The sequence below is a fragment of the Centroberyx affinis genome, unplaced genomic scaffold (genome assembly GCF_046629955.1).
Source record: "Centroberyx affinis isolate AG114_WGS23_722 - 3 ecotype Tasmania unplaced genomic scaffold, CSIRO-AGI_Caff_v1 ptg000008l_1, whole genome shotgun sequence".
In the NCBI taxonomy this organism is placed as follows: Eukaryota; Metazoa; Chordata; class Actinopteri; order Beryciformes; family Berycidae; genus Centroberyx; species Centroberyx affinis.
The window spans coordinates 180,755-205,220 of record NW_027278724.1 but is presented as its reverse complement, the minus strand read 5'-3'; the positions used below and the strand labels follow the sequence as shown (position 1 = coordinate 205,220).

The window sequence follows — 24,466 nt, the reverse complement described above, 5'->3', positions numbered from 1 at the left end:
TGCAGGTGTTGCAATGTCTTTGTTAACCCATTCTGATTCTTGCTTAAATTAACACTTGCTGACATGACATGCCTTCATGCCTGCCTTTCACAACGCTCTAATTCTCCTCTAATCCAATTACTGGAGAAAAACATCTTAAATGTTTTTCTCTTTTTGCATGTTTGTGTCAATGCCTAAATGCATGCAAGTTACATTCAAAACTGCAATTCTATTGGATGAGAATTTCCCTGGAAATTATTGTATCTCTGTCAAATATAAATCCAGCAAATGCAGTTGGTTTCTTTTCCATTTGGCGGGTGGGGGGTGGGAGAAAATGAATACAGTCCTTGTTCAATTAGCTATTTATCCCAGATTTCACATAGATTTAGCTTGGGAGACACACACACACACACACACACACACACACACACGCACACTCACAAACACACACACACACACACAAGACAATACAAGATGTGCTTCAGGTTGCCTTTAGGTGTGGCCCTGTTTGTATTTCTGCTGTGGTTAGGGCCAGCAGTGGCAAATTTGCTTAGGGTTGCTGTTGTCTGCTGTCTGTTTGCTTCACCTGTTCATCAGAAGCCCCTCCCTGTCTGCGCTGCCATCCTGCCTTGCCCTCACCTGAGCCAGCTGAAAAGGAAGCCGGGGCAAAGATAAGTCTTGATTGTGTTCAGCTGTTGGACAGAGCGGCACACGGGTCGGCCGAACTCAGCTCACAAACAGGGAAGTCCAGTCCCACAGACGCCAAACACACCTCAGACACTTCAACCATACATTTCAGAGGCGAGGATGACATCCACAGCAGGTCAGCTGGCCCATCAGAGGGAGAGGGAGCAAGGCGTTGGCACCAGCCAGCACGCGGTGAAGTTCTCCCAGCAGGACTACCAGGCTCTGCGTCAGCGCTGTCTGGAGAGGGGAAGACTGTTCGAGGACGACTGTTTCCCAGCTGAGAGCAGATCTCTGGGCTACAATGAGCTGGGACCATATTCATCCAAGACCAGGGGCGTGGTCTGGAAGAGACCAACGGTACGAAACCCACTGAGAACCAATCACACTAAAGACAATAAAAAAGTAACAGAATTAGTAATATTAAAATGTGTTATAGTTAAGGGATAAGGTAAGTGATGAGCTTGGCAGTGACTTATCAGTGAATATTGATTTTTTTTTTTTACTCATCTGGTACTACAGTTATATTTTCCTCAAGTCATGACTCCTTGTGTCTAAAAATGAAAATGAATCAAGAAAAAGTAAAGAAAATATATTAAGTATATATTAAGTCGAGTTGCTTTAAGTAGTTCCTTTTCACTTGCATTTGGGTCTATAACCTGTGAGGACAAAACCTACTGATGATATTGTTTGGAAAACGACAAAAGGTTGAATTTGTACCCAAAACACTGTAATATCAGGTGTAAATGATAAAGGCTCCACTCCATTCACCATAATGATATCAGAGTGATCGCAGAAGCTGTTGATACTACATTGTGATCTGTCCAGACTTGCTCTGCTTTCTCTGAGATGACTTACGCTGAAGTCCTTTCTGTTCAACTTAAAGAGAAAATATTCCCCAAAGCAAAATTCATAACTTATTCCTTTGATCTTGGTCAGTGTGGTCTAGACTTGGCAGCATGAACAAGCTGGAAACAAAAGAGCCAAATCTCTTTTGATGATCATCAAGAGCCGAATCCTTCACCTGCCCCCTTGACAGTGAATGGGTGGCTGGCTTTGACAATGAAACAAAGGCCATCTGGATGTAAAAGCTCATGTAAAACAAACACTCTGCATGTCCACAATATCAGTCTTGAATGCATAGAGCAGCTCCAGCATTTTGCTGTTATCGCTGTTGTTGAAAACCTCATAACTCCTATTTTGGTGATTTTCATGATTTTCATTTTTCAAAAAATGCATGATGGTCAAGCTGAAAACAAGGTTGTTTTTCTCGGTTCATGAAAAGTTAACATTTTGGAGATAGAATGTTTTCATGGGACAGCGACGATTTGTCTCTTGAGGACATTATGAATAAATTATCTTTACTTTAAACACACTCGTCATTTAATGGTATTTTCCGACTGTCAAATCAATGGTGTGCTAATTGGACAGTGCATCCATTTGCCATGATTTATTCATATCCAACTCTTCATCCAAAAATATTGATATTCAACCACTATTTCCTCCAAGCATCTAGTTGTACTTGTGCTTAAGGAAGCACAAGTACAACTATAAATAAATATTTCTCCAAACGATTTTCAAATGGTCAAATTGTCAGCCCTTTTTTGTGCTCTTTATAGGAATTGTGTTCTGACCCAAAGTTCATCGATGATGGAGCCACAAGGACAGATATCTGCCAAGGTTCTCTGGGTAAGTGAGAGGAAAGAGACTGACTGACTGACTGACTGACTGACTGAATGAATGAATGAATGAATGTGTGGGAGGCCTAGGGTTTATAGAAGGGAACTGCCAAGCACTCAACCAATTATGCCTTTAAGCTCCTCAGTCAAATTGCAACATAAGGAATTATCACCAAGGGGTTTGCTAGCTCTTGCCAGTTGCTGCATTGGGTAATGTTACGTGTTTCCCAATCTCAGTGCATGCAGTCATGTAGCTATCTGCTCTTACTGTTCAGGTGACTGCTGGCTCCTGGCTGCCATAGCCTCTCTGACTCTAGACCAGCGGATCCTGGGCCGTGTGGTGCCTCCTGGACAGAGTTTCACTGATGGTTATGCTGGGATATTTCACTTCCAGGTTAGACTAATCTCATTGCTAAAGCTAAATTATTCACATGTTCATAAATGGCGTAGAGATTACCCTATGGACTATATTCTATCCTCAGTTCTGGCAGTATGGTGAGTGGGTGGATGTGGTGGTCGATGACCGTTTGCCCACCAGAGACGGGGAGCTGCTGTTTGTTCACTCAGCAGAGGGCTCCGAGTTTTGGAGTGCCCTGCTGGAGAAGGCCTACGCTAAGTATGGATTGGTCCTCCTAGTTTTTACTCAAAATCCAGTGCTAGCATACACTGATATATATGTAAATACACGTACTGTAAGTGTAGTTGGTGAATAAATTTGATTGTTATTGCGATTCCTCTCTGTCTGACAGGGTGAATGGCTGCTATGAGGCCCTTGCAGGAGGAAACACCACTGAGGGCTTTGAGGACTTCACAGGAGGAATCTCAGAAATGTACCAGCTGGACAAAGCTCCGCCACAGCTCTTCAAAATCATCCAGAGGGCTCTGGGGCTGGGCTCCCTGATGGGCTGCTCCATAGACGTAAGTCTCATTTTCATACTGATTTGCATGCCGATTTGGCTAACAAACGCACCATTCATAATAGATGGCTCTATGTCGGCAAACAGATCTAAAGTTTTGTCTCTGGTCCTGTCAGATCACCAGTGCCCAAGAGACGGAGGCAGTTACAGCTTGTAAACTTGTGAAAGGACACGCATACTCTGTCACTGGTGCACAAGAGGTACATGCTTCATCTGTTGCCTGGGTATTCATGTTAGTTGGGTTTCACCAGTGCATTGTATGCAGAATGCATTGCCTGCTGTTGCTCTCTCCCACAGGTTCATCTCCGGGGCAGGCCTGTTCAGCTGGTCCGCATCAGGAACCCGTGGGGTCAGGTGGAGTGGACCGGGCCGTGGAGTGATGGGTGAGTTCATCTGGTTCTGTATGCATAATCCATCAGCTTCTATTCGCAACTGTTATCTTATTTTTCTCTCTGTCAGCAGAATATCTCAAAAACATTAAACAAACTGAAACAGTTCAACAGGATCTGGCATCCCCTTCTCCAATACATTGATAATTCAAACTGATCAGTTGTACAATATTGATGGCCCCCTTTGGTATGACAAGATGTAAAGTCCCGGGAAGGTGGGATGGGGGTGGGTTAAGAGGATAGTTGTATACATGTCTTTGTTTTTGTTTTGTTTTTTCTTTTCTCTTCTTTTCTCTTTGTTTGTTTGTTCTGTCTCTAACTCTAAAGCGAGGACAAATCTGTAATACTGAATGTATTTTACGACTGCTTCCTCAATAAAAAAGATTTAAACACAGAATATCGCAAAAACATATCTACGAATTTCCATGAAATTTGGTGGACAGATAGGCCTAAAGCCAAGGAAGCATTGATTCAATTTTGGTGATGATCTGGATCTGGGATTTCCGCTATTAGATGATTATCATATTTTAGCCATAACTATGAAACTAACAAAGGTAGAGACTTGATTTTAAATCCTAAGGGTTTGCAGGGTCAAGATATCAATTAATTTAACTTATAATTGAAGTGATAGGAATGATGTCTTTGGGTGTAACACCAAGTTTCAGAACTGCTGTTAGAGGTTTTTTTTATCACAATTAGATCCAGTGAATGGAACTACGTCCGTGAAGATGAGAAACCAAAGCTGAATCACATTGCAGAGGACGGAGAGTTTTGGTAAATCCAGTCTCATAACTTTCAATGAATAACATTTACATTACATGTTACATTTTAGGCATTTAGCTGATGCTCTAATACAGAGCGACGAGAGTACCAGGGTCAGACCCACATTCTAATTTGCCAGAAGAAGTGATTTTAAACGGTGTTGTGCTCCTATCCTCTCCTCAGGATGTCCTATGCAGACTTTATCAGGCAGTTCTCCAAGCTGGAGATCTGTAATTTGACCCCGGACACACTGACAAGTGACGAGGTCGGCCACTGGAACCACTACCAGTACGAAGGGATGTGGAGGGTGGGCTCCACCGCTGGGGGCTGCCGCAATCACACAGGTAAAGCAGCTGCAGCTCGGTCAAATGCACTAACAACAAGCAGCTGTGTTACAGGAGGGTGTGAAGTGTGATACTTTTTGTGTTCCAGCAACGTTCTCCTCCAATCCCCAGTTTCTGGTGCGTCTGGAAGATGTGGACGATGACCCGCTGGATGGGGAGGACGGGTGCACCTTTCTGGTGGGGCTGATGCAGAAGGACGGGCGACGGAGCAGGAGGCTTGGCCGCAACCTTGAGACCATTGGTTTTGCCATCTATGAGGTGCTACCGAATTATTGGATATTTCACATGAGATCAATACTTTGCATTTGACTTTTTTTTTTTAAATCATCACAGATTGATCATCCTAAATTCTTTCCCTGTTTCTTTTTTTTTATAGGTTCCTGAGAAGGTCTGTATTGTCTTGTTTTTACATGCCAGTTTGCTTATTCAAATTCTTCAGAAACAAAAACACCACTAATCACCATTGTTTAGTCTTATGACGCATCAGTGAAATCTTTGGTAGTTTTCTGAGATCTCAGTCATGAAGCTCTTCCCTTCCCTTCTTTTTGTTCCCTTCCTCTTCAGTACAAAGGTCAGAACAATGTTCACCTGGGTCCGGATGTCCTCCTGCAGCAGAGAGCCGTGGCGATGAGCAGCACCTTTATCAACATGCGTGAGGTGTGTGACCGCTTCAGACTGCCGCCGGGAGAATACGTCATCGTTCCCTCAACCTTTCATCCTCACAAGAAAGGCAGCTTCGTTCTCAGGGTGTTCTCAGAGAAACAGGCCGCCACCAGGTGACTGTGTACTGATACTGCTTGTTGTCTTCGATGCCAGATAGGCCTCAGTGCCTGGGCTACAGCTGAGCTAATGCAGCCATCTAGTGGACAAAACTAAGTCAGCTCCTTGTCAGGGCCTCAGGGGTCAATCTCATAGAATTTGTAACGAGTTTCAATGTTCAGAATTCACAGTCACAGCTAACTTTGAATGTTATTTCACTGTTTTAGTCCAATGGAGGAAGACATTGGTGCTGAAATCAAAGAGGTAAGAAAATCCACAGAATCAGACTGTATACATTAAATGTGAAATACCAAGTCTCTTTTTATTCATTGCCATTCCTTTGTTTCCAGTTTCACCTCAGTTTCACTGTATCTCTATAAAGCAACGTGCTTCACCTTTTTTTGACTGGTAAATTAATAACTTTGAAGGTGCTAAATCTACAGGCCAACTTCACAGACACAGATTGAGTGTGGTAATAATATTAACATTTGTGTTTAAATTACAAATATGATGTGAGGTTAGGTGGATTCAAGCAATTTAAACGGAAATGTATAAAGTAAAAATCCATGGAACTATCATTTGCATAAATCTATTGTACATGAATGTACCTTAATTTCAATATTCACAGATTACACAATGCGCCCAAATCTAAAAAAAACCAAACAAAAAAACAATACTATTGTCTTTAATTCCCAGGTGGAAATATCTGAGCGTGATGTGGATCCTCATTTCAAATCCCTCTTCAAGCAGGTTGCTGGCAATGTAAGTTTTTGTGGAGGAAAGTCAGAAGTGACAATAAGAGATTTAACTGAACATTTTTTATTAGCAGGAACCTGGAATTACAACCATAATTCAGGCAATAACATGCATTTCTCAAACAGGACTCGGAGGTATCCGTCTTTGAACTGGTTCAAATTTTGAACAAAATTGTCTCACAGAGTAAGTACACTAAACAGTTTTAATCATTCATACATAGCCTTTCATTTTTCATGAAGTGAGGAATTTGTGATAGCAATGTTACATCACTGTGTCTTCAGGGTCTGACATCAAGACGGATGGCTTCAGTCTGGAGACAGGTCGCCACATTGTCAATCTACTGGATGTATCCTTCTGGTTAAAACAGAAACTTTGCATAGCATACATACATAGACATATTTGTATATTATGGTGTATAAGGTACACACAGAAGATTTCTGGTTCCACAAAGAACCTTTCAGACCGAGGTTCTTTAAAGAACCATTTCTGCACTCTGCACTCACTTAGACACCTGCATTGTATTTTTGTTTATCTGCCCTTGTGTGGCCTCAATTGCAATTGCACAGTATATACTATGGAGAGGTTTGGTTATTTTCTGCAGTTATGCCATCACCCACCATCCAATAACTAAGAAAAAGGTTCTTGAAAGGTTCTTTGTGGAACCAGAAATTGTTCTTCTATGGCATCACAGAAGCATTTTCGGGTCCAGTTCGCACCTTGTATATATTATATTGTGTATATTATATACAGTAAGTCATGCCTATATATGCCCTCCTGCATGTATAGTGTGGATAAATTATGGGATAGGAATGACTTATGTGTAATGTATGGGCATGTTATGTTCATATTGCACATATAGCAATAGTTGCACTGAGTTAAAACGTATTAAATACAATGTTATAAAAAAAAGGAAACCTTAACACTCCAGTTATATTACTTTCTCACAACCTGTCGAGAGCTGGTTGTCTAAAGCCTGCAGGTTAACTTTTGAAGTATGAAAAACCTTAACATTCTCCAGAAAGATGGAAGCGCTAAGTTGGGACTGATGGAATTCCACAAGCTTTGGTGCAAAATCCAGAAATATCTGGTATGCTCTGATTTATGTGGTTTGAAATCAGTGTTGGTTGTTTTCATTTGCACATTAGAATACCTGTTTGTCTCAGATCTAAGTGAGCGTTTGGTATGTACAGGACATCTTTAAGAGTCACGACTCGGACAACTCTGGCACCATGAGTTCCCATGAGATGAGAGGCGCCCTCACTGAAGCAGGTAACAAACATCACTGTTGGTATCATTATCATCAGTCACTATGTGAGCAAACTCACATATAGAAATTCCTCCAAATATCCCACATCTACGGAGCCCCTAAAGTCCCGAAAGGTGATATTTTTTTATCTTGTGCGCACAAGATAATAACTTGTTCCCACAAGATAATTAACTTGTGCACACAAGATAAAAAAAAATATCACCTTTTGGGACTTTGGGGGCTCCGTATAACTTGTGCGCACAAGATAATTAACTTGTTCCCACAAGATAATAACATGTGCGCACAAGATAAAAAAAATATCACCTTTCGGGACTTTAGGGGCTCTGTACACATCGGAAGTTGTTGGAATTATTTAATTTGTATAGTGATGTTGTTCATTCTTGCCTTACACACTCTGCTCATTCAGACTCCCTTCAGGCTTGTGATAATAGTAGCCCAGTCATCTGTTCATACTGTATGTACATTGTGCTCCAAAGATAATATTTGATTCAAAATAAATTGATTTTTTTTTTTTGCATCCTTAGTTGCAAAACTAACTGATTATACATACATTCAACAGGACAGCTTCAAGTATAATTTTATAACATGAGATTCATGGATCATCTATTCCTTTCTGATATGGCTCACATTTGGCTATTATTCAGGTATTTTGCCTGAAGATTTCAGTTAGCTTTGCAGCAAATAATGCCAGTAATTGACATACTTATTTTTCAAGTTATGAGACACACACTGGAAGAAGGCCTAAACATCTCTTCAGAACAATATCATTTTCTAGAGATAGGTCTGTTACTTGCATTGTTTATTTTTACAGACCTTACAGTGCGTTATTGTTTAATAAGGGTTGTGATAACTCTGGAGCACACTGCACCTGACCAGTGTAGAGCCTGCTGGCGAGTAGAGCAGCAGTGACCTGTTGTTACTGACAAGACCGGATAAACCAGTTAGGGGACTTATTCATATATTCCATTAACCTTTGCCACAGCAGCAAAACAAGCATGGGAGAGGCTGTGTAACATAACCCCATCCACTACCTGCCTCTTAATATGACACCTGTGTAAAAATATATATATTTCCCCAGGACTAGGCCTATGAAACTGGCCCTTCATGCTTATAGAAAATGATGCGTGGTGACTATGTTTCTTCCAAAGGCTTCCATATCAACAGTGCGGTGCTGCAGGTCATTGTTTGTCGTTATGCCGACACGCAGTATGCCATAGACTTTGACTGCTTTGTTGGCTGCCTCATCAGACTGGAAATGCTCTTCAGTAAGTGTCAACAAAAGCATAGCGACCACTTGAACACATCAGATATCGCTTGGAACAGAGCTGAGCCGTGTTTGGCTCACCGGTCTTCTTTTGTGTCTCAACCAGAAATGTTTAAGACTCTGGACAGAGCTGACTCGGGCAAGATCGAGCTGGATATTCTGCAGGTGAGTGAGAAGATAGAATAAACAAAGCTGCAGGTTAGTTGCCACTCCCAGCTTAGTGAGCTCACTTTGTTAAAGATGATTTTGTTCCCATTTGCAGTGGTTGTGCCTGGCAATCAACTAGCTCCAGACAAGAACAGACAAACACGGATGCCTGTATGAATTCTGTGGAAGCTGAAAGCTGCATAAATGTATCTATGTTTGCTGTCTTTATGTTAAAACTCATTTTCACATTTCAAATAAAAAAAAAACATTTTACATATAGTTAACATATCAAAATGTAAAAAATTGGGTAAAAAAGTATTTGTACATTTATATGACATTCATTCAAAATATAATCTAAGTGGCCATAATGTATTTTGGATACAGTACTGTGCAAAAGTCTTAGGCATGCAAGAGTTTTTATATAAATTGTGTCTTAGATGTTTATTCTTTTTTTTTCTGCATGAGTGTGTCAGTAGACTGCTCTTTATAGTACATTTTTTAATATTTAGAAACTTTTCATTTAATTATTTTTGAAAGCATCTTCGCTTTACTTTTTTTCTTTTACAAGCGCCAAAGACTTTTGCACAGTACTGTATATTTGCAGATATGCTGTCAACAACAGGTATAGGAAGAAAATGTATTTCCAGTATCCAAAATATACTATTTCAATGAATTTCTACCCCATGTTTTAGCTAATTTTTGTATATTTTCAAACATATCTGTAAACATATTCTGAAGTACAGTATGTGTGAAATGTATTTTTTTTGCAGTATGGGATCATTGTCTTTGCAGAACAACGCATTTGATTAAAAGATGTGTTGGTGCTTATGCTCTGCTCTATTGTTGCTACAATTTCTGTATCAAATTAAACAAGATTTAAAAAAGAAACTATGACCTCTGGACTATTCATATTCATTGAAACACTGTAGTTCTCTTCCTGCCCATATGGGATCTCTCTCTCTTTCTTTCTTTCTCTCTCTCTCTCACACACGCACACACACACATAAACACCTGCTGTCAGGCCCTTCATCCAGGTGAAGCAAGCCCTGCAACTCACCAACAAAGCAAAAAGGGTGGAGACAGGGTTTAAGCTGCATATAACTCCTATAGCGTGGAGTGGAAAACCTTTTGTAGGCAGACAGCAGGTTTTACCCAGTTAATCATCTTTAAAATGTCTGGGGTTGCGTCTAAGCTTCAACACGCCCACGAAAGAGCGCAGGGGATCGGGTCCAACTCTCTAGCAGTGAAATACCTCAACCAGGACTTCAAGGCACTGAGGAGAAACTGTTTGGAGTGTGGAAAGCTGTGTGAGGATGAGTCCTTCAAGGCTTTGCCCTCATCCTTGGGTTTCGGACCAGATTCCAAATAGTCCAAAGGATCACCTGCAAGAGACCCAAGGTGGGTGGATGGATGCTGAACTTGACAGGCTGCTTCGCATGTGATTCCACTTTGTTCCCATACTGCAAAAATACATTACAAAAAGTGTTATTGTACATAGATGCAATTCGTTCGAAACACATTTTTAGACACTGGAAATAAAGTATATCTGACCCACTCCAAATACATTTTGAATGAATGTCTCCTGTACAAGCACTTTTTCACCAATTGCTGTGCAGCCTTTTTTTTTTTTTAAACATATCTGTAAACATAATCTGAAGTATATGTGATTTTTTTTTTGTATGGGAAGTAACCCAAATAGGCTACACACAGGTTCTTGATTGACTGTAGCTACTGTTACTAATTACTATTAATTTATAATTACCGCTGTTACCTGCTTATCAGCAAAGCAAATGGTACAGGTTTAATCTTGATCCTATCTGATATGCTGCTTTGTAAAATTTGCATTATGACAAAAAAAAACACAGCCTAGATTAGTGGGTGTGAGGTGTGCAGCAAGCCCACAAGTTATATGGACAATTTATATGGTTTTCCTGCATTGTGACCACACCCCAAAGAGCTAGGATCAGGACAGTATACACTTTATATATGAGTGCAGAAATGCAATTTGTGGTTAAAGATGCTAGCAGGACTGATATATGTCAAGGAGCTCTTGGTAAGACACACACACAAGAACATTCTGAAGTGTAGGCCTACAGCATAGACAATCTAAAAATATTTTCTTTACTTAATCGTCAAATTACATTAAAATACATTTTGATTTCACAATTAGACCTTTACAGTATTTCACAAAGTGCGCACACATTGCCGTCCACTTCGATTCCTAAATATTTGAATTTGCAGTGAGCAGATGTGAATAGACTGACACACCGATGTGGTCAACACATTTATTGACTCCACCTGTGATACAACTGTTTTGTCCTATGATGTGATCAGTTTGATCAGTTTTGTCTCTGGAAGCGGTCTGGTGTCCCATCCATCCATCCATCCATCCATCCAGTCTTTTGTTGGTGTTTTCATAACTTCACACACCACTAAATAACTTTGTAAATCCTTGTAAATGCCTGTGCACTTGACTCTAAAAAGACAAGCGCAAACCTCCCTTGCACAATTCCTTCAGTCATGTCTGGATGAGACTGAACTGAGACAAGACGATGGGACTGCGTTTGCAGGTGAGGTGAGGTGTGCGCAAACAAAATGCATACCTGTTCTTTTTTTGGAGATGGGTCATCATGATAACGCAAATCAAGCATGTTAGAATCATCTATGAGTTATGTGACATTTCAGACAGGATTTCTCTAACAGTATTAACCTGTGTTCAGGCGACTGCTGGCTCCTGGCAGCCATCGCCTCCTTGACTCTCAACAAGCAGGGTTTTTTTTCCCGGGTTGTCCCAAATGGCCAAAACTCTGAAAAGGGCTACGCTGGCATCTTTCACTTTGAGGTACTTCTCCGATAGAACGTCATGTACTGTCTTGAGATAGCAATACCACACACGCCATACGTCCTAATACGCCATAGTCTCAAATGTCTCCTTTTAAGTGGCATAAACAGGCTTGATGATGCTCATTGCGTCTTCTCTGTGTGTTTTCAGTTCTGGCAGTATGGTGAGTGGGTGGATGTGGTGGTCGATGACCGCTTGCCCGCCATAAATGGGAAGCTGGTGTTTGTTCACTCAGAGGACGGCTCTGAGTTTTGGAGCGCCCCGCTGGAGAAGGCCTACGCTAAGTATGGAAGAATGGACCATCAGGATCCCTTTCTATCTGTTTCTGTCTCTGTCTTGCATTGTCTCTCTGGACCACTCTGGTTTTTCACCGACAGCCTTTTTCCCTTTAGGCTGAATGGGCGCTACGAGGCCTTTGAAGACTTGAAGTTTGTTTGAATCTCTTGCTTTGGTCTCATGTATATTAGTACATTCTTTATCTCTGTGGTGGGGTCTGGTGGTATTTGCCTCACAAGCTCTCCTCTCCCTTCCAGATCACCAACTCTGCTCACAAGTAATAATCCGGTGAAGGGCCATGCCTACTCAGTGACTGGAGCAGAGCAGGTGAGGAACAGTCAACACTCAATCGTATGCTGCCATCTATATACACAACACACACAGACCATCCAGGTACTAGTGGGGTCTCTTTTAGTACCTGTTGGTGTTACAAAGTTGTTGATTATTACCATTTTACAGCCAAATCTACATGACATGGCTAACATCAAAAGCACACAGTAGATGTTTAGGTTTGGTTTACTGACACTCTAAAAATATGTTGTTTGGATGAGAATCTACAACCTACACCTTTTTTTGCTTTACCATTTGTATTGAGTTTTTCTGGTTGAGACTAGTTGACACTTGCCTCTGTGTCCAGGTGGAGTGCAGTGGAGACGTGGTGCAACTGATCAGGGTTAGAAACCCCTGGGGTCGGAAGGAGTGGAATGGTGCAATGTTAGGGAGTGGTTTTTCATTACATGTAGTGTTGGGGCCTTCCTGGTGGTTTTGAAAAGATGAGGCCAGCCTTGCTCAAGTCGTTCTGAAGGGAAAAAGGGTTGCTGAAAGACCAGACCAGACTAGATCACATTTTGCGGTCTATCTTGGTGGTAGTTACTCTACTTTCTGGCAGACAGCTGTCAGAGTGTGAGTGTTATAAATGCAGTGAATGGTTTATTTCAAATAAAATATACTTTTCAACATCCTAATCAGTGGTGTTTGTTGCAGCCATGAGATTTTGTATTATATTATGACATTGCAGATGTAGATATCACCATTATCACATGAAATAACACATACCCTTTGTTGGATGCCTCGCAGTAGGCTACCACGAGCAAAAGAATTTTAATGGGAACTAAATGTATTCAATCTATTTCTGCCGTTCACCTAAAGAACAACTAAAACATTCACACAGACACAAACACACATAACCAGAGGAACAGCTGGTAAGTCGTACAGTACAGGTTGTTACAGAGAGTTTTAGAGGTTTTTCAGAGTTTTAGAGCTTAGCCTTGTGCCTACCTGTAGGTAGAGGAATGTGTGACATTCCATTGAGCGGTGTCATCTCTGTCCATGTATTTCAGCACACTGCCAGAGCTTTAGTGGCTAACTACTTTTGATTGTCTGTACCTCCAAAAGTGAGCCTGTTTGTTTGTCTGTGTGAAAGACTATACAAGGAAAATTATGTTTCAGAGTTAAGTACAATGCTGTAGTTGCCTCTGCCATGTTCTAACTGGGAATGTATTTGCACTTTTTCTAGTTCTTCTGAGTGGAGATGTGTGAATGATGAAGACCGGGCGAGGCTAACTAACCGTTGTGAAGATGGAGAGTTCTGGTAAACCTTGGAGAAAATAGCTGCAGTATATTCCATCATCTTGCACACTATAGTGACTTCCTTAAAGGGATACTTTGACATTGAATTTTAGACTGCTAGTTTTCTTCATCAGACTCATATTATGGGGTGCAAAGTCTGTATTTGTCCTTCAATTATCCCTGTAGGAGCCATTAATTAATTTATTGTGAATTTAGAATGAATTATAAATTGATAATTTTGTGATGGTTTATATTTTGGTTATTTTGGTTGTTTATTTGTTATTGCACAATCACAGTGATTGATATAATCAGGTCACATGGATATGGGCGGTGATATCCATATAGTTAATATAAGCACCTGTTCACCTGCATTTTTTGTTGACCGCTGTTTTTTGTCTCTGTCTCTATTTTGAGTATATTTTCTGCACGTTATACTAAGTTGATTATTTTCATTAATAAAAGTTATAAAATGTATATTTTGATCTCAGCAAATCCTTTTTGGTAGCGCGTCAGACAATCAGCACTTCAAGGCCCTATCTCAGCCTCTCAGTGACTTTTTACTTTGTTTCCAGTAGGCCTAGTCGCTACAATCCCCAAAACAACTTTTTATACTGGCAACCTAGCTTGGAGATACCTCTACACACTGCATTTACATGACATTTACATTTTGTGCAACTACCCGCTGCCCCTATCCAGCGATACTTACATTTTTTTAGGCTGACATAAATCTTTCTATAGTAAAATCATGGTATACATCGTACGTGTATGTTTAACCTAAATTTGGGAATATTGACATGCAGTTACTGGTTAATAGATAAGCCAGTTAAAGAACACTAAATATAAGTAAGGACTGCAATAGTATCTCTTTAATGTTTCTCTGTTCTTTTTGCTGCTTTATCCTCAGGATGTCATTTTCTGACTTCCTGCACCCGTTCTCTCGCCTGGAGATCTGTGGAGCCTCACCTCCGATGTGCTCACAGGCGATCAGTACAAGAAATGGGCATTTTCAGAGTTTGAAGACACATGGAGAAAGGGTTCGACAGCCGGGGGCTGCAGGAACTATCCAGGCACTGACCGATACTACAATCTTCTCCCTACAGCTTAGAATCAACCACCAGATACACGTTTTATAGTTCCTCCAATAAAAGCGATTTTCTGACATGCCATGTAGAGCAGCCGCTGTAATTACTGTTGATCAACCTTTTGCCAATGCTTGCTCCTCCCTAGACACTTTCTGGATGAACCCCCAGTTTTTCATAAAGCTGGAAGAGGAAGATGATGACGCTGATGGTGAAGAGGGCTGCACCTTCCTTGTGGGCTTGATGCAGAAGAACAGCCGCCATGTGAGGAAAATGGGGCAGAAGATGGAGACCATAGGCTTTGCCATCTGTAAGGTGTTGGCTGTAAGATGATGTGATTTGACCAAAAACAGAATGCATTACTCTTAATGTTAATGTTAGCGTGTTGAAATGTGTGTACAATTTTGCACCCATTCTTACACTTGATTTTCTTTTTCTAGGTGCCTGAGGAGGTATGTATGAGAAGGGGCAGATACCTCCTAGCTCAGCCGCTGGAGAGCGCTCACATTCATTTCTTATGAATTCAAAAGAAATGGCTGGAAGGTCTTCTTTTTTCAGTCCTCAAAATTGCCTCCAACTGTCATGCAGGTATTTACAGGGAAAAAGGAGAGACCAGAAAGATTTAGGACGCCCCCATGTGAGCATACTGTTGGTGTGTCATCCTCCAGCACTCTGACAAAAGGGAAGTGCACCTGAAGAAAGACTTCTTCCTGTACAACAAGTCAGTAGCACGCAGTGACAACTTCATCAACGCGTGAGAAGCGTGCAACCGCCTTTGTCTTCCCCCCGGGGAATACGTCATCATCCCCTCCACCCTCAAGCCCGACAGAGACGGAGACATATATGTGCAGGTGTTCTCGGAGAAACCGGCTGATTTCCAGTATGTTCCGTTTCTTCCCCAATAAATTGAAGTGCAATTTCATCATGAGAAATGTTATCATCGTAGCCTAAAATGGCTGTATAGCATATGACTCAGGTAAAATCGTAGCCTTAAAGGTGCCCTATTTCAGAATGATGAGTAATTGATTAATATTGCAGTACTAAGCCATGACAATAACAGCTTAGTAGTAGTAGAAAATACTGATTTTTTGCCACCTTCATAGAAAAGTGGATGAGGAACTCAATGACAAATTCAAGGTTTTCGAGGTTCATTCGAGGTTTTTTGAAAAAGTAGCTGGACAAGTCAGTATGCTACAGCTTTGATACATACACGTATTCCAACAACTACACACTGCATCATACAAAGTCTCTTATGATTATTCTTATGATTTAGACAGTGTTTGTGTTATATGTTCCTTAGGATGTGGCGATATCTGCATTCGAGCTACAAGGAGTGCTCAACAAATTGGTGATGAATCGTACAGGAAACTATATCTTTTTCTTCTGCCAGATCATGTGCTCATAATATAACAACAAAATCAATTTATTCCTGTGTGTCATTTTCAGGAGGTACGATCAAAACCAGTGGGTTTAGCCTGACGACTTGCCGCAACATGGTAAATCTTCTGGATGTATCCTTTCCACTTGTCTTCCCTCTCACAGTTCTTTATGGAGCCTGGGAGTGGCCATTGGGAGAGAGAAAAAGTTATATCGAGTCCACGATTTACTGTAACGTGCGCACGTTTTAGTTCATTCGTGCACACGAGATACAATTCGTTCCCTTGATTTCGTTAAACTGTGCAGTTTAGGAAAAAAAAATGCAACTTAAAAGGAACCTTTTAGGTATTGCAGATAGGCCTAGTAAGGATTTGGTATGTTAATATCCATTGTCTGTTTACACTGAATAGGCATATCCCCCAAATATTGCAACATATTTAGCCACTTAACCTTCAGGCCATGTAAACACAATGAGGTGGCTGCAAAACACCCAGGACAGCGCCACATTTAAACATAATCACCAATATGTGCACTGACTCTTTATATTATATTATAATATTATATATCGAGAGCACGATATCACTATTTCGAGGGCACATTTTGGCAATTTGTGCGCATGTAAAGAAGAAATCGAGGGAACGAATTGTATCTCGTGCGCACGTTACAGTAAATCGTGGCCACGACATAAATTATTTTTCTCCCGATGGCCACTCCCGGGCTCCGTAGTTCTTTGATGTGGAGCATTTTGAAATTTTCCTTGACATTCTCTTCACAGAAAGATAGAAGTGGCAAGCTGGGACTGGCAGAATTTAAGATCCCGTGGACTAAGATTATGAAATTCCTGGTGTGTTTCGCTTTTGGTTGTATTGACATTAACATAGCTCCCTAGCAGCCACTCAGCAAGTTGGAGATAACACAGTAGTAAGTGAATAGGGTGTTATGAGTGTCAGAACAGATGATGAATCCATGCATCATGTGGCGCATGGCAGTGGAGGCTGTTGGTGAGAACTTGATTTCATGAATGTTGTTACTTCTCCACAGAATCCTCTGTAACCATTTAATAGTTACACTTGCCTGATATTTGAAACAATCACATGAAACTTTCACAACACTGAAAAAATACTTAAATGAATAGTTCACCCAAAAATGAAAATTCTGTCATCATCTACTCACCCTCATGCCAAATGAAACACAGGTGAAATTTGTTAGTCCATATAACACACAGGGAGGTCAATGGGGACCTGTTCTTTAGAGCAGTGGTTCTCAACATGGGGTCCAGGGACCAGCAGGGGTCCTTGACAGAGTTCCAGGGGGTCTTCAGGAAATTGATGTATTGTTAAACTTCAGAATTATTTCATTTATAATAAGTTAACACAATTAGAGAATGTAGAAGAATGACTGTTTTGATCATAGTTTCTCTGTTATCTCTCTACCTGCAATACAGACAGTCATGGGATTCTGGACGAAATCATATCTGACAATAAAAATATTCTCAGATTTGGAACTGGTCCCCACTGACTTCAGTTGTTTTGGAGAAGGCTGCTATGGAGTTGTGCTGGCAACCTCCCTGTGTGTTATATGGACAAACTTCACCTGTGTTTCAACTGGCATGAGGGTGAGTAGATGATGACAGAATTTTCAGTTTTGGGTGAACTATTCCTTTAATGTACATTACAGCTTCTATATAGTTTGTGTAGTGTTCCTCTTGCTAATTTTTTTGCCAGGATTCTCTCTCAACAACCCCCTGCACCAGGTAGTTGGAACTGAGTCTACACCTACTCTGCACTCACAATTTGAGGAGACCACAGTATTTTTTTCTTTTTTGTGAATAAATAAATTGCATTGGCTAAAGTAATCGGTCTTAGTAGAACTTGATTGAAAAGAATAAACAAAACACATCTTTGACAATGGAATTAAAGGACTTTTATCTATTTTATGCTTTTCTATGTTTATATTAAATTTGCTCTTCCTTTTTAGCAATTAATATGTGGAGTGTTAATTTTAGGATAAACCTTTGATTGAAGCAATATGTAATGTTTTTGAGCAGATGACATTTTGAAGCTTCTGCTCTTGAAAGACACTATGTGATGATGGTCTAAATCTCATAAGAAAGTTTCTTTTGATCAACACTTTATAGTGACTATTGGTACCCAATTGCGCAGTGGTTCTCAATCCTGGTCCTCAGGACTCAGAGCCTTGCTGTTTTCATTCTAGCCATCTAATCAGGGACTGATTTACACCTGGGACACCAGGTGAATGTAATTAACCAGCTGGTAGAATAGAAAACCAGCAGGGCTCTCGATCCTGAGGACCAGGGTTGAGAGCCACTGCAAGCATAAGGTCTCACTTTTCTTGTGTAGACAGATAAAACCTTTCAACACATCTGCACCCTGTCTGCTCACTTGTCCTCCCTTTTACCATATAAGGCTGTTGAAATACATCTCGGGTGCAGTTGAGTTAAATATGTGGACAGGTTTGTTTTCCATATAAGGATGTTATCTGCCGCTCCCATCCCTGACTGGCTCCAGCTTACCCGGGGCTTTTTTTTTTTTTTTTTTTTTTTTTTTTTTTACCTGAAACGGAAGGTCTTACTGTTATCTAATTGAATAAGATGGAGTGGTAAACAGAAACTACTGAATCGTGAAAGGCAGTTAGGCGCATATATCCTTTCCGTTTAGGTTTCAAATGTAGTGTCAAAATGGTTATATACAAACACTGAAGCTGCTGTAGTCGTTCACACCTGAGGAGAAGGGGTGGATCTACTTTTGGAGGTGTGCTCACTCTCCATGCCTCCTCCCACTTGACTCTGCTTACTTTCCTTCCTTCAGACCCTTCAGCTCTCCACTGCAGCAGTTCACTATTTTGCTCTCCTGCCTGTTTCCTTCACACACTAAAAATGGTGAGTATCTTTCGCAAAGAATTCAGTTGTGTTGGTTATCAATTTCTTCTTTGTGTTTTGAGTGGTTCACATTAAGTATAATTTAAAGAACATGCCACTTTTAAGTAACATACTCTCATATCTACAGTCTATTAAAGAAATGTGTGATCTTCCTGGAGCCTGGGTATATATGTATGTACCCTGAGTGTGAGGTCTTTGTTTTGATGTTTTCTTTAGGTAAATGTTTTGCTGAGTATTTGATTAATTTGGTGTTTGAAAGGGCTTGTTCAAAATGTGGTTTTACTCTTAAAATGGAGGGAGCTTTTTCCTTGCTTCAAACTTGTTCTTGTAGAATGCCCCAGGGCGGTCTCTCTTGTGCTAACTTGTTCCACACTGACTGGAATGTGACAGAGCACGCCCGTGGAATGTCACTCTTACAGACCTGGGAGGATTTTTGTACCTTGAATGGCATAATCCACGGCATCACAGCTTTTTTAATTCCAGTTTTGATACAGAGATTTTTTTTTTCATGTGGAAAACAACTGAGATGCTAGCACTAAGAATGAGAACCTCCAGTAAGAAGAAAGTAAATGTATATCCATAATGTATATCCATAATGTCCAAGGCACTCTAATAAGGAAGGAAGAGGCTTAAACCTTTGAATCTAAAAAGCTGTTATTGTCATGGCTTAGAACCATGTTTTGACCCTAAGGTATTCATCAGATGCACCAAGTTGTCCTAGTGGTGGTGGTGGTGGTGATGGTGGTGGGCGGGGGAAGCTGCTGCTAGTACATAGCTGTCAGTACTAACACAAAAGGCAACCACTTGTTTCTACTTTGCCCTGAAATTCAGTATGGTATTATCTTATGACCATTAAAAATGGAAAATCGTATGCTTGTATGTGGCACTGTGTTATGTCACCCCAAGGCAACAACTGCATATTGTTTAACTACTTTTTAATATTAGTACTTCACACACTCATCCAGAGTCATCCCAGCCTTCTTTTTTTTTCTTTTATATTTTGCTAGTCTTCCTTTTTTTTTATGAGCGTTTCAAAGAGAGACAGGAAAGACTAGGAGAGAGCGGAGGATGACATGCAACAAAGTTCCTGGGCCAGATTTGAACCGAGGATGTCAGGTTTAGCCTACATGGTACACACCTTAGACCACTGAGTCACCTAGGAGGCCTCAGCCTTCTTTTTTTTTACCCCACACCCACAGGGTGGTGAGGTAAAAATTATTACATTTTTCTTCTGTGTTTTAGCTGTTGAGCTGATGCTCTTATCCAGAGCAACTTTACAAGGAGTGGAACATTAGAATAATTTTAAACTGATTTGAGCAAGGGATGACCTGAGGATGATCATGTATGACATAGAACTTTAAAGAAATAAGAGCAGTGCACTATTTTCTCTATCAGTTACTTAATCCTAGTACAGTTCAATTTGGTAAAAAACAACAGATTACAAAGTAGTCACATGTAACATTTTGTGTGGTCTTGAAACAGGCATCTGGAGTACGGGTCTCTGATGAAGTCCTGGCTCTGTTTAATAAGATGCGAGTACATCACTCCGGAGATGATTACCAAGAACATTCAAAGTTTGTGCTCTTAAAGATCGATAATGACAAGATTATTGTGGATGAAGATAATAATCTCAAAGTGAAAGATGTCAAAGGAGATGAAAATGTCTACAAGAGGCTTACCAGCCTGCTGCCCAAGAAGCAATGTTGCTACGCTCTCTATGACTGCTGCTATGAGACCAAGGAAACTGCAAAAGAAGACTTGGTCTTCATCATGTGGTAGGCCCCTGTGTTACAGTTGAAGCATCAATATGTTTTATCATTTTAGTTTTGCAGCTGAATGCACATGTGATGGCATAGACTGTAGAGGAACAGCAATATAATCATGGAAAACTAGATTTCTAAATGTCTTGAACTGCCAGTCGGCTGCAAACTGATTGATAAAAGGCAACAATTATTTCTAGAACATCAATTTCATATCTGTGGCAATTTTCACATGCATAATACCTACCTTATGCTGAGGATAAATTGTCCTGATCCTAGTCCTGGGTGTGGCAGTTATGATGAATAAAGACCTTAATGCGGGGAACTTGACTGATAATTTCTTTTCATGTCAGGGCTCCTCAAGATGCGCCAATCAAACAGAGAATGCTCTATGCTAGCTCATGCACAGGCTTCAAGAAAGCCTTACCAGGTGAGAAATTTTTAGTTTTTTTCAGATTTTGTCTTGTTCATTAAGATTGTTTTAGACATCACTATCATATTTTAGATCCTTACATCTACTGAGGAATTGGTCATGAACTAGAACTGTCAAATTAATAACTGACCATGAACAATTCCACCTCAAAGCCATAAACCAAAGAACAAGACTAGTACCTGTGTACGATATAATGTAAGTTATAATGCTGCTCCATAGGTAATGAATGGAAGACTTATTTTTAATGTTTTTTTTAATACAAATGAGCTGGACTCAATGTCCGACGAATCAGTTCTGAACCAGTAAATGTACTCTAGAAAACCCCCCTGGGTTTTCTCAGCCAGTGTTACAAATTAATTATCTGTGGAGAAGCTCCACATTTTACATCTTAATGATATCACAGGTCCACATCTTAGTTCGCTGCATTTTAGCTGTGGGAGAGAGCTGTGCAAATATTGATTGGACTTTCCTAGACAACAGAGATGACCTGTCAGTTCAAATTGAGTGGTTTTCCTCTTTTTAATTCCTGTTATGTTCTTTTCAGGCATCAAACATGAGTGGCAGATAAATGATGATGCCGACGTCTGTGACGAAAATTGTCTTCTTGAGAAACTGGCACCAAAAGGAACGGTCAAGGCCCTGGAGGGGAAAGAGTTGCGAAGCAGCCATCACCACCATGACCACTAACTTCCTGTTTCCCTTTCAGATAAAAGAATTGGGCAGATAAAAGTAAAGTTTCTAAATGAAATCTTCCTCCTTGGATTGCTTGAACCAGCAAAGTCCTTTCAGAGATGGAACAGGACTAAAGGGAAGGGTTGGGCTCTGGATAGCGCTAGATTCCTGTCACACAAACCCCCAATGTTTGTGTCTTACTAAACTGTCCAATCACTCTGGTTTGGTTATGAAATGTGTCTTGTTCAGATGAGTCATATTCATCCTTTGTAACCCCCATAGTTTATATTCTACTTTCTTTCTCTAACTTTACTTAGCAGTACATTGTAGACTTTCCAAATGTTCCATTTTTATAAACATGCATCCTTTGTGAAACCCTACATATTCCTATATACACCATTTAATGTCTTCCTGTTCAGTGCCATTTTGGTTTGATAGAAAACCAAGTGGTGAAGAATGTGACTTGTTCATCAACTATTATAATCAATGAAATATTAGAACAACGCCTTACCTGGTCAAAATGGCTGGACCTGTGAGTTTGAGATTTGAATTTGGTCCCTAGACAATTGCATTATGTACTTTAATTAAACTATAATGGACACTTGTATGTACCTGCTGCCACCTTTGTGGAAAAGGTTTCATTGCAATTTCATCTCACTGTTAAAAGTATTCAACTGTCTGCTGTCAAATAAACCATCCATCCCATGCAACGAATATTTTCTCAGTTATACACTGGAGTGTGTGTGTGTGTGTGTGTGTGTGTGTGTGTGTGTGTGTGTGTGTGTGTGTGTTTTCAGCAATTTTAGGATGTTCTTAGAATTCAATGTCAAAATTATAAAATTAGTGAAATCAGCTGGTGTAGAGTTTTGCTAGGGCAATGAGAAATTAACCAGGTAGAGAACCTCACAACACTGTGCTTAAACCAGCTGCTGTGTTGTCCTGTGTTATTGCACTGAATCTCTATAAAAAAAAAAAAAAAAGAAAGAAAAGAATGGCGTTTCACCCGACGACGACGATTTCCAAGCAGTCTTCAACGTCTTCCAGTAAAGAAAAAAAAAGAAAAGAAAAGTGAAGACTAGGCTATTTGGTGGCGGCACGCCCAGTAGGAAACAGTAGTAGGTTACAACCAAACACACTCTAATGGGACAAAACCACCTGGAAAATATCGGCTGTTAGCACTAAATACATTTTAAATCAACTTGAATTTAATTTATGTCCCTGCATTTAGCTTACTTCCACATTTGAGTGCCACAGAAAATGTTAGTCAAGGTTATAGTAGCTGACTGATAGTAAATAATTCGATACAAATCTGTCGTTTCTGTTTACTGATATGCAAAGGTAAATAAATTCCATTAGATTTGCTTGCAGTGCGTTTGAAAAATGAAATTCATAACAGCTTACCTGCTAATATAGAGTAGAAAGAGGATCGGCAGTGCAAAAGTCGTTTGGCATGAAGGGAACAACTCTGGGTCAGAGCAACGTTTAAGGCAGGCTGCTGTTTCGCGTTTGTCCAGCAGATGTCGCGGTTAAGCCCTGTTTTCAATTTAGCATGTAGCTAAATGGTAGATTGCGCCTTTGAGCCCTGGATAGTCTGCCAAACGTCTGCAGACAATTAATCAAGTAGAGTCTACTAGAATTAAGACACCTGCATGTCTTTGGACTGTGGGAGGAAGCCCGAGCACCCAGAGGAAACCCAGGCAAACACAATGAGACCATGCAAACTCCACACAGACAGTCATGCCCAGCCATACATGCCGAACACCAACTGTGAACAGGGCCATGGCATGCATCAGATAGTAGGCTACCCCCTTTGGCTTTGTTGTGAAGGCGAACAAGTTGGGAAATAATTATTGTTGGCGCAAGTTAAGGCAGTCAGGGGAAGCATCCAAGCAAACTTTGCATCCTGGCAAAATATGTCAGGAGTCTATGACCAATTATTCAAGTCTCTGGCAGAAGCAATTGACAGTAAATGAAGAGAAATTAATTATTTACCTGTCAATAAGACTATGTGTCAAACTGGCTTTGTATGTGAAGGTGAACAAGTCAGAAAAGAATTGAGAAGGCACAAGTTGGATCAGTTAGGGGAAGCTAGGGAAATGCAAGCAGACATAGGCCAGCATCTTACAGACTAGTCAGCATCTATCACTGTTGCAACAGTATTCAGTCTACAGCCTGAGTATTTCATATACAACCAATTCCTCACATACACTCTGGTGTGTGTGTGTGCTGTGTTTTCCATGCCATCAATTTTAGGATGTTGCTCTACTGATTCGATTTTGACTTCAAAATGATTAAATTTGTGAATTCAGCTGGTGTAGAGTTTTGCTAGGGCAATGAGAAATTAACCAAGTCGTTTCTGGCAGAAGGCCACTCCTCTTTTCCTCTTGTGATCAGTTAATTGATCATGCTGTGTGTCTGATTCAAATTCAGAGCCTACATACTCCTCTGTAGCTCTACTCCTTTGTGTTCGTGTGACAACTCGGTGGACAAGGTGCTGGTTTCCTCCTGGTTTGATGTCATTTACTTTTTCACACAAGTAAGTTTGTTTCAAGGTTATGGTGAGTGCACTAACAACTATCGATTACCCATACCTAATACTGTTCAATTTGTTA

General features: G+C 40.5%; 2 protein-coding genes and 1 pseudogene across 2 annotated transcripts; all 3 read left to right on the top strand.

Annotated features, from left to right (window-relative positions):
* Nucleotides 1-617: 617 nt before the first annotated feature.
* LOC139645625 (calpain-2 catalytic subunit-like) lies at nucleotides 618-9,816 on the top strand. Its single transcript, XM_071521441.1, has 21 exons — nucleotides 618-1,023; nucleotides 2,283-2,352; nucleotides 2,618-2,736; nucleotides 2,825-2,958; nucleotides 3,092-3,260; nucleotides 3,376-3,459; nucleotides 3,557-3,642; nucleotides 4,348-4,422; nucleotides 4,594-4,754; nucleotides 4,843-5,012; nucleotides 5,131-5,142; nucleotides 5,319-5,530; nucleotides 5,741-5,777; nucleotides 6,210-6,275; nucleotides 6,395-6,452; nucleotides 6,551-6,615; nucleotides 7,288-7,356; nucleotides 7,460-7,538; nucleotides 8,685-8,801; nucleotides 8,907-8,965; nucleotides 9,063-9,816. Exons 1-21 carry the CDS (start codon nucleotides 787-789, stop codon nucleotides 9,084-9,086), a joined length of 2,103 nt encoding a protein of 700 aa, XP_071377542.1. The 5' UTR covers nucleotides 618-786; the 3' UTR covers nucleotides 9,087-9,816.
* A 302-nt stretch (nucleotides 9,817-10,118) lies between these two features.
* On the top strand, nucleotides 10,119-15,618 carry LOC139646331 (calpain-2 catalytic subunit-like; annotated as a pseudogene).
* A 3,213-nt stretch (nucleotides 15,619-18,831) lies between these two features.
* cfl1l (cofilin 1 (non-muscle), like) lies at nucleotides 18,832-22,564 on the top strand. The gene is made up of 4 exons (XM_071520945.1): nucleotides 18,832-18,989; nucleotides 20,472-20,764; nucleotides 21,103-21,179; nucleotides 21,727-22,564. The coding sequence occupies exons 1-4, from the start codon at nucleotides 18,987-18,989 to the stop codon at nucleotides 21,867-21,869; spliced, it is 516 nt and encodes a 171-aa protein (XP_071377046.1). The 5' UTR covers nucleotides 18,832-18,986; the 3' UTR covers nucleotides 21,870-22,564.
* Nucleotides 22,565-24,466: the final 1,902 nt, after the last annotated feature.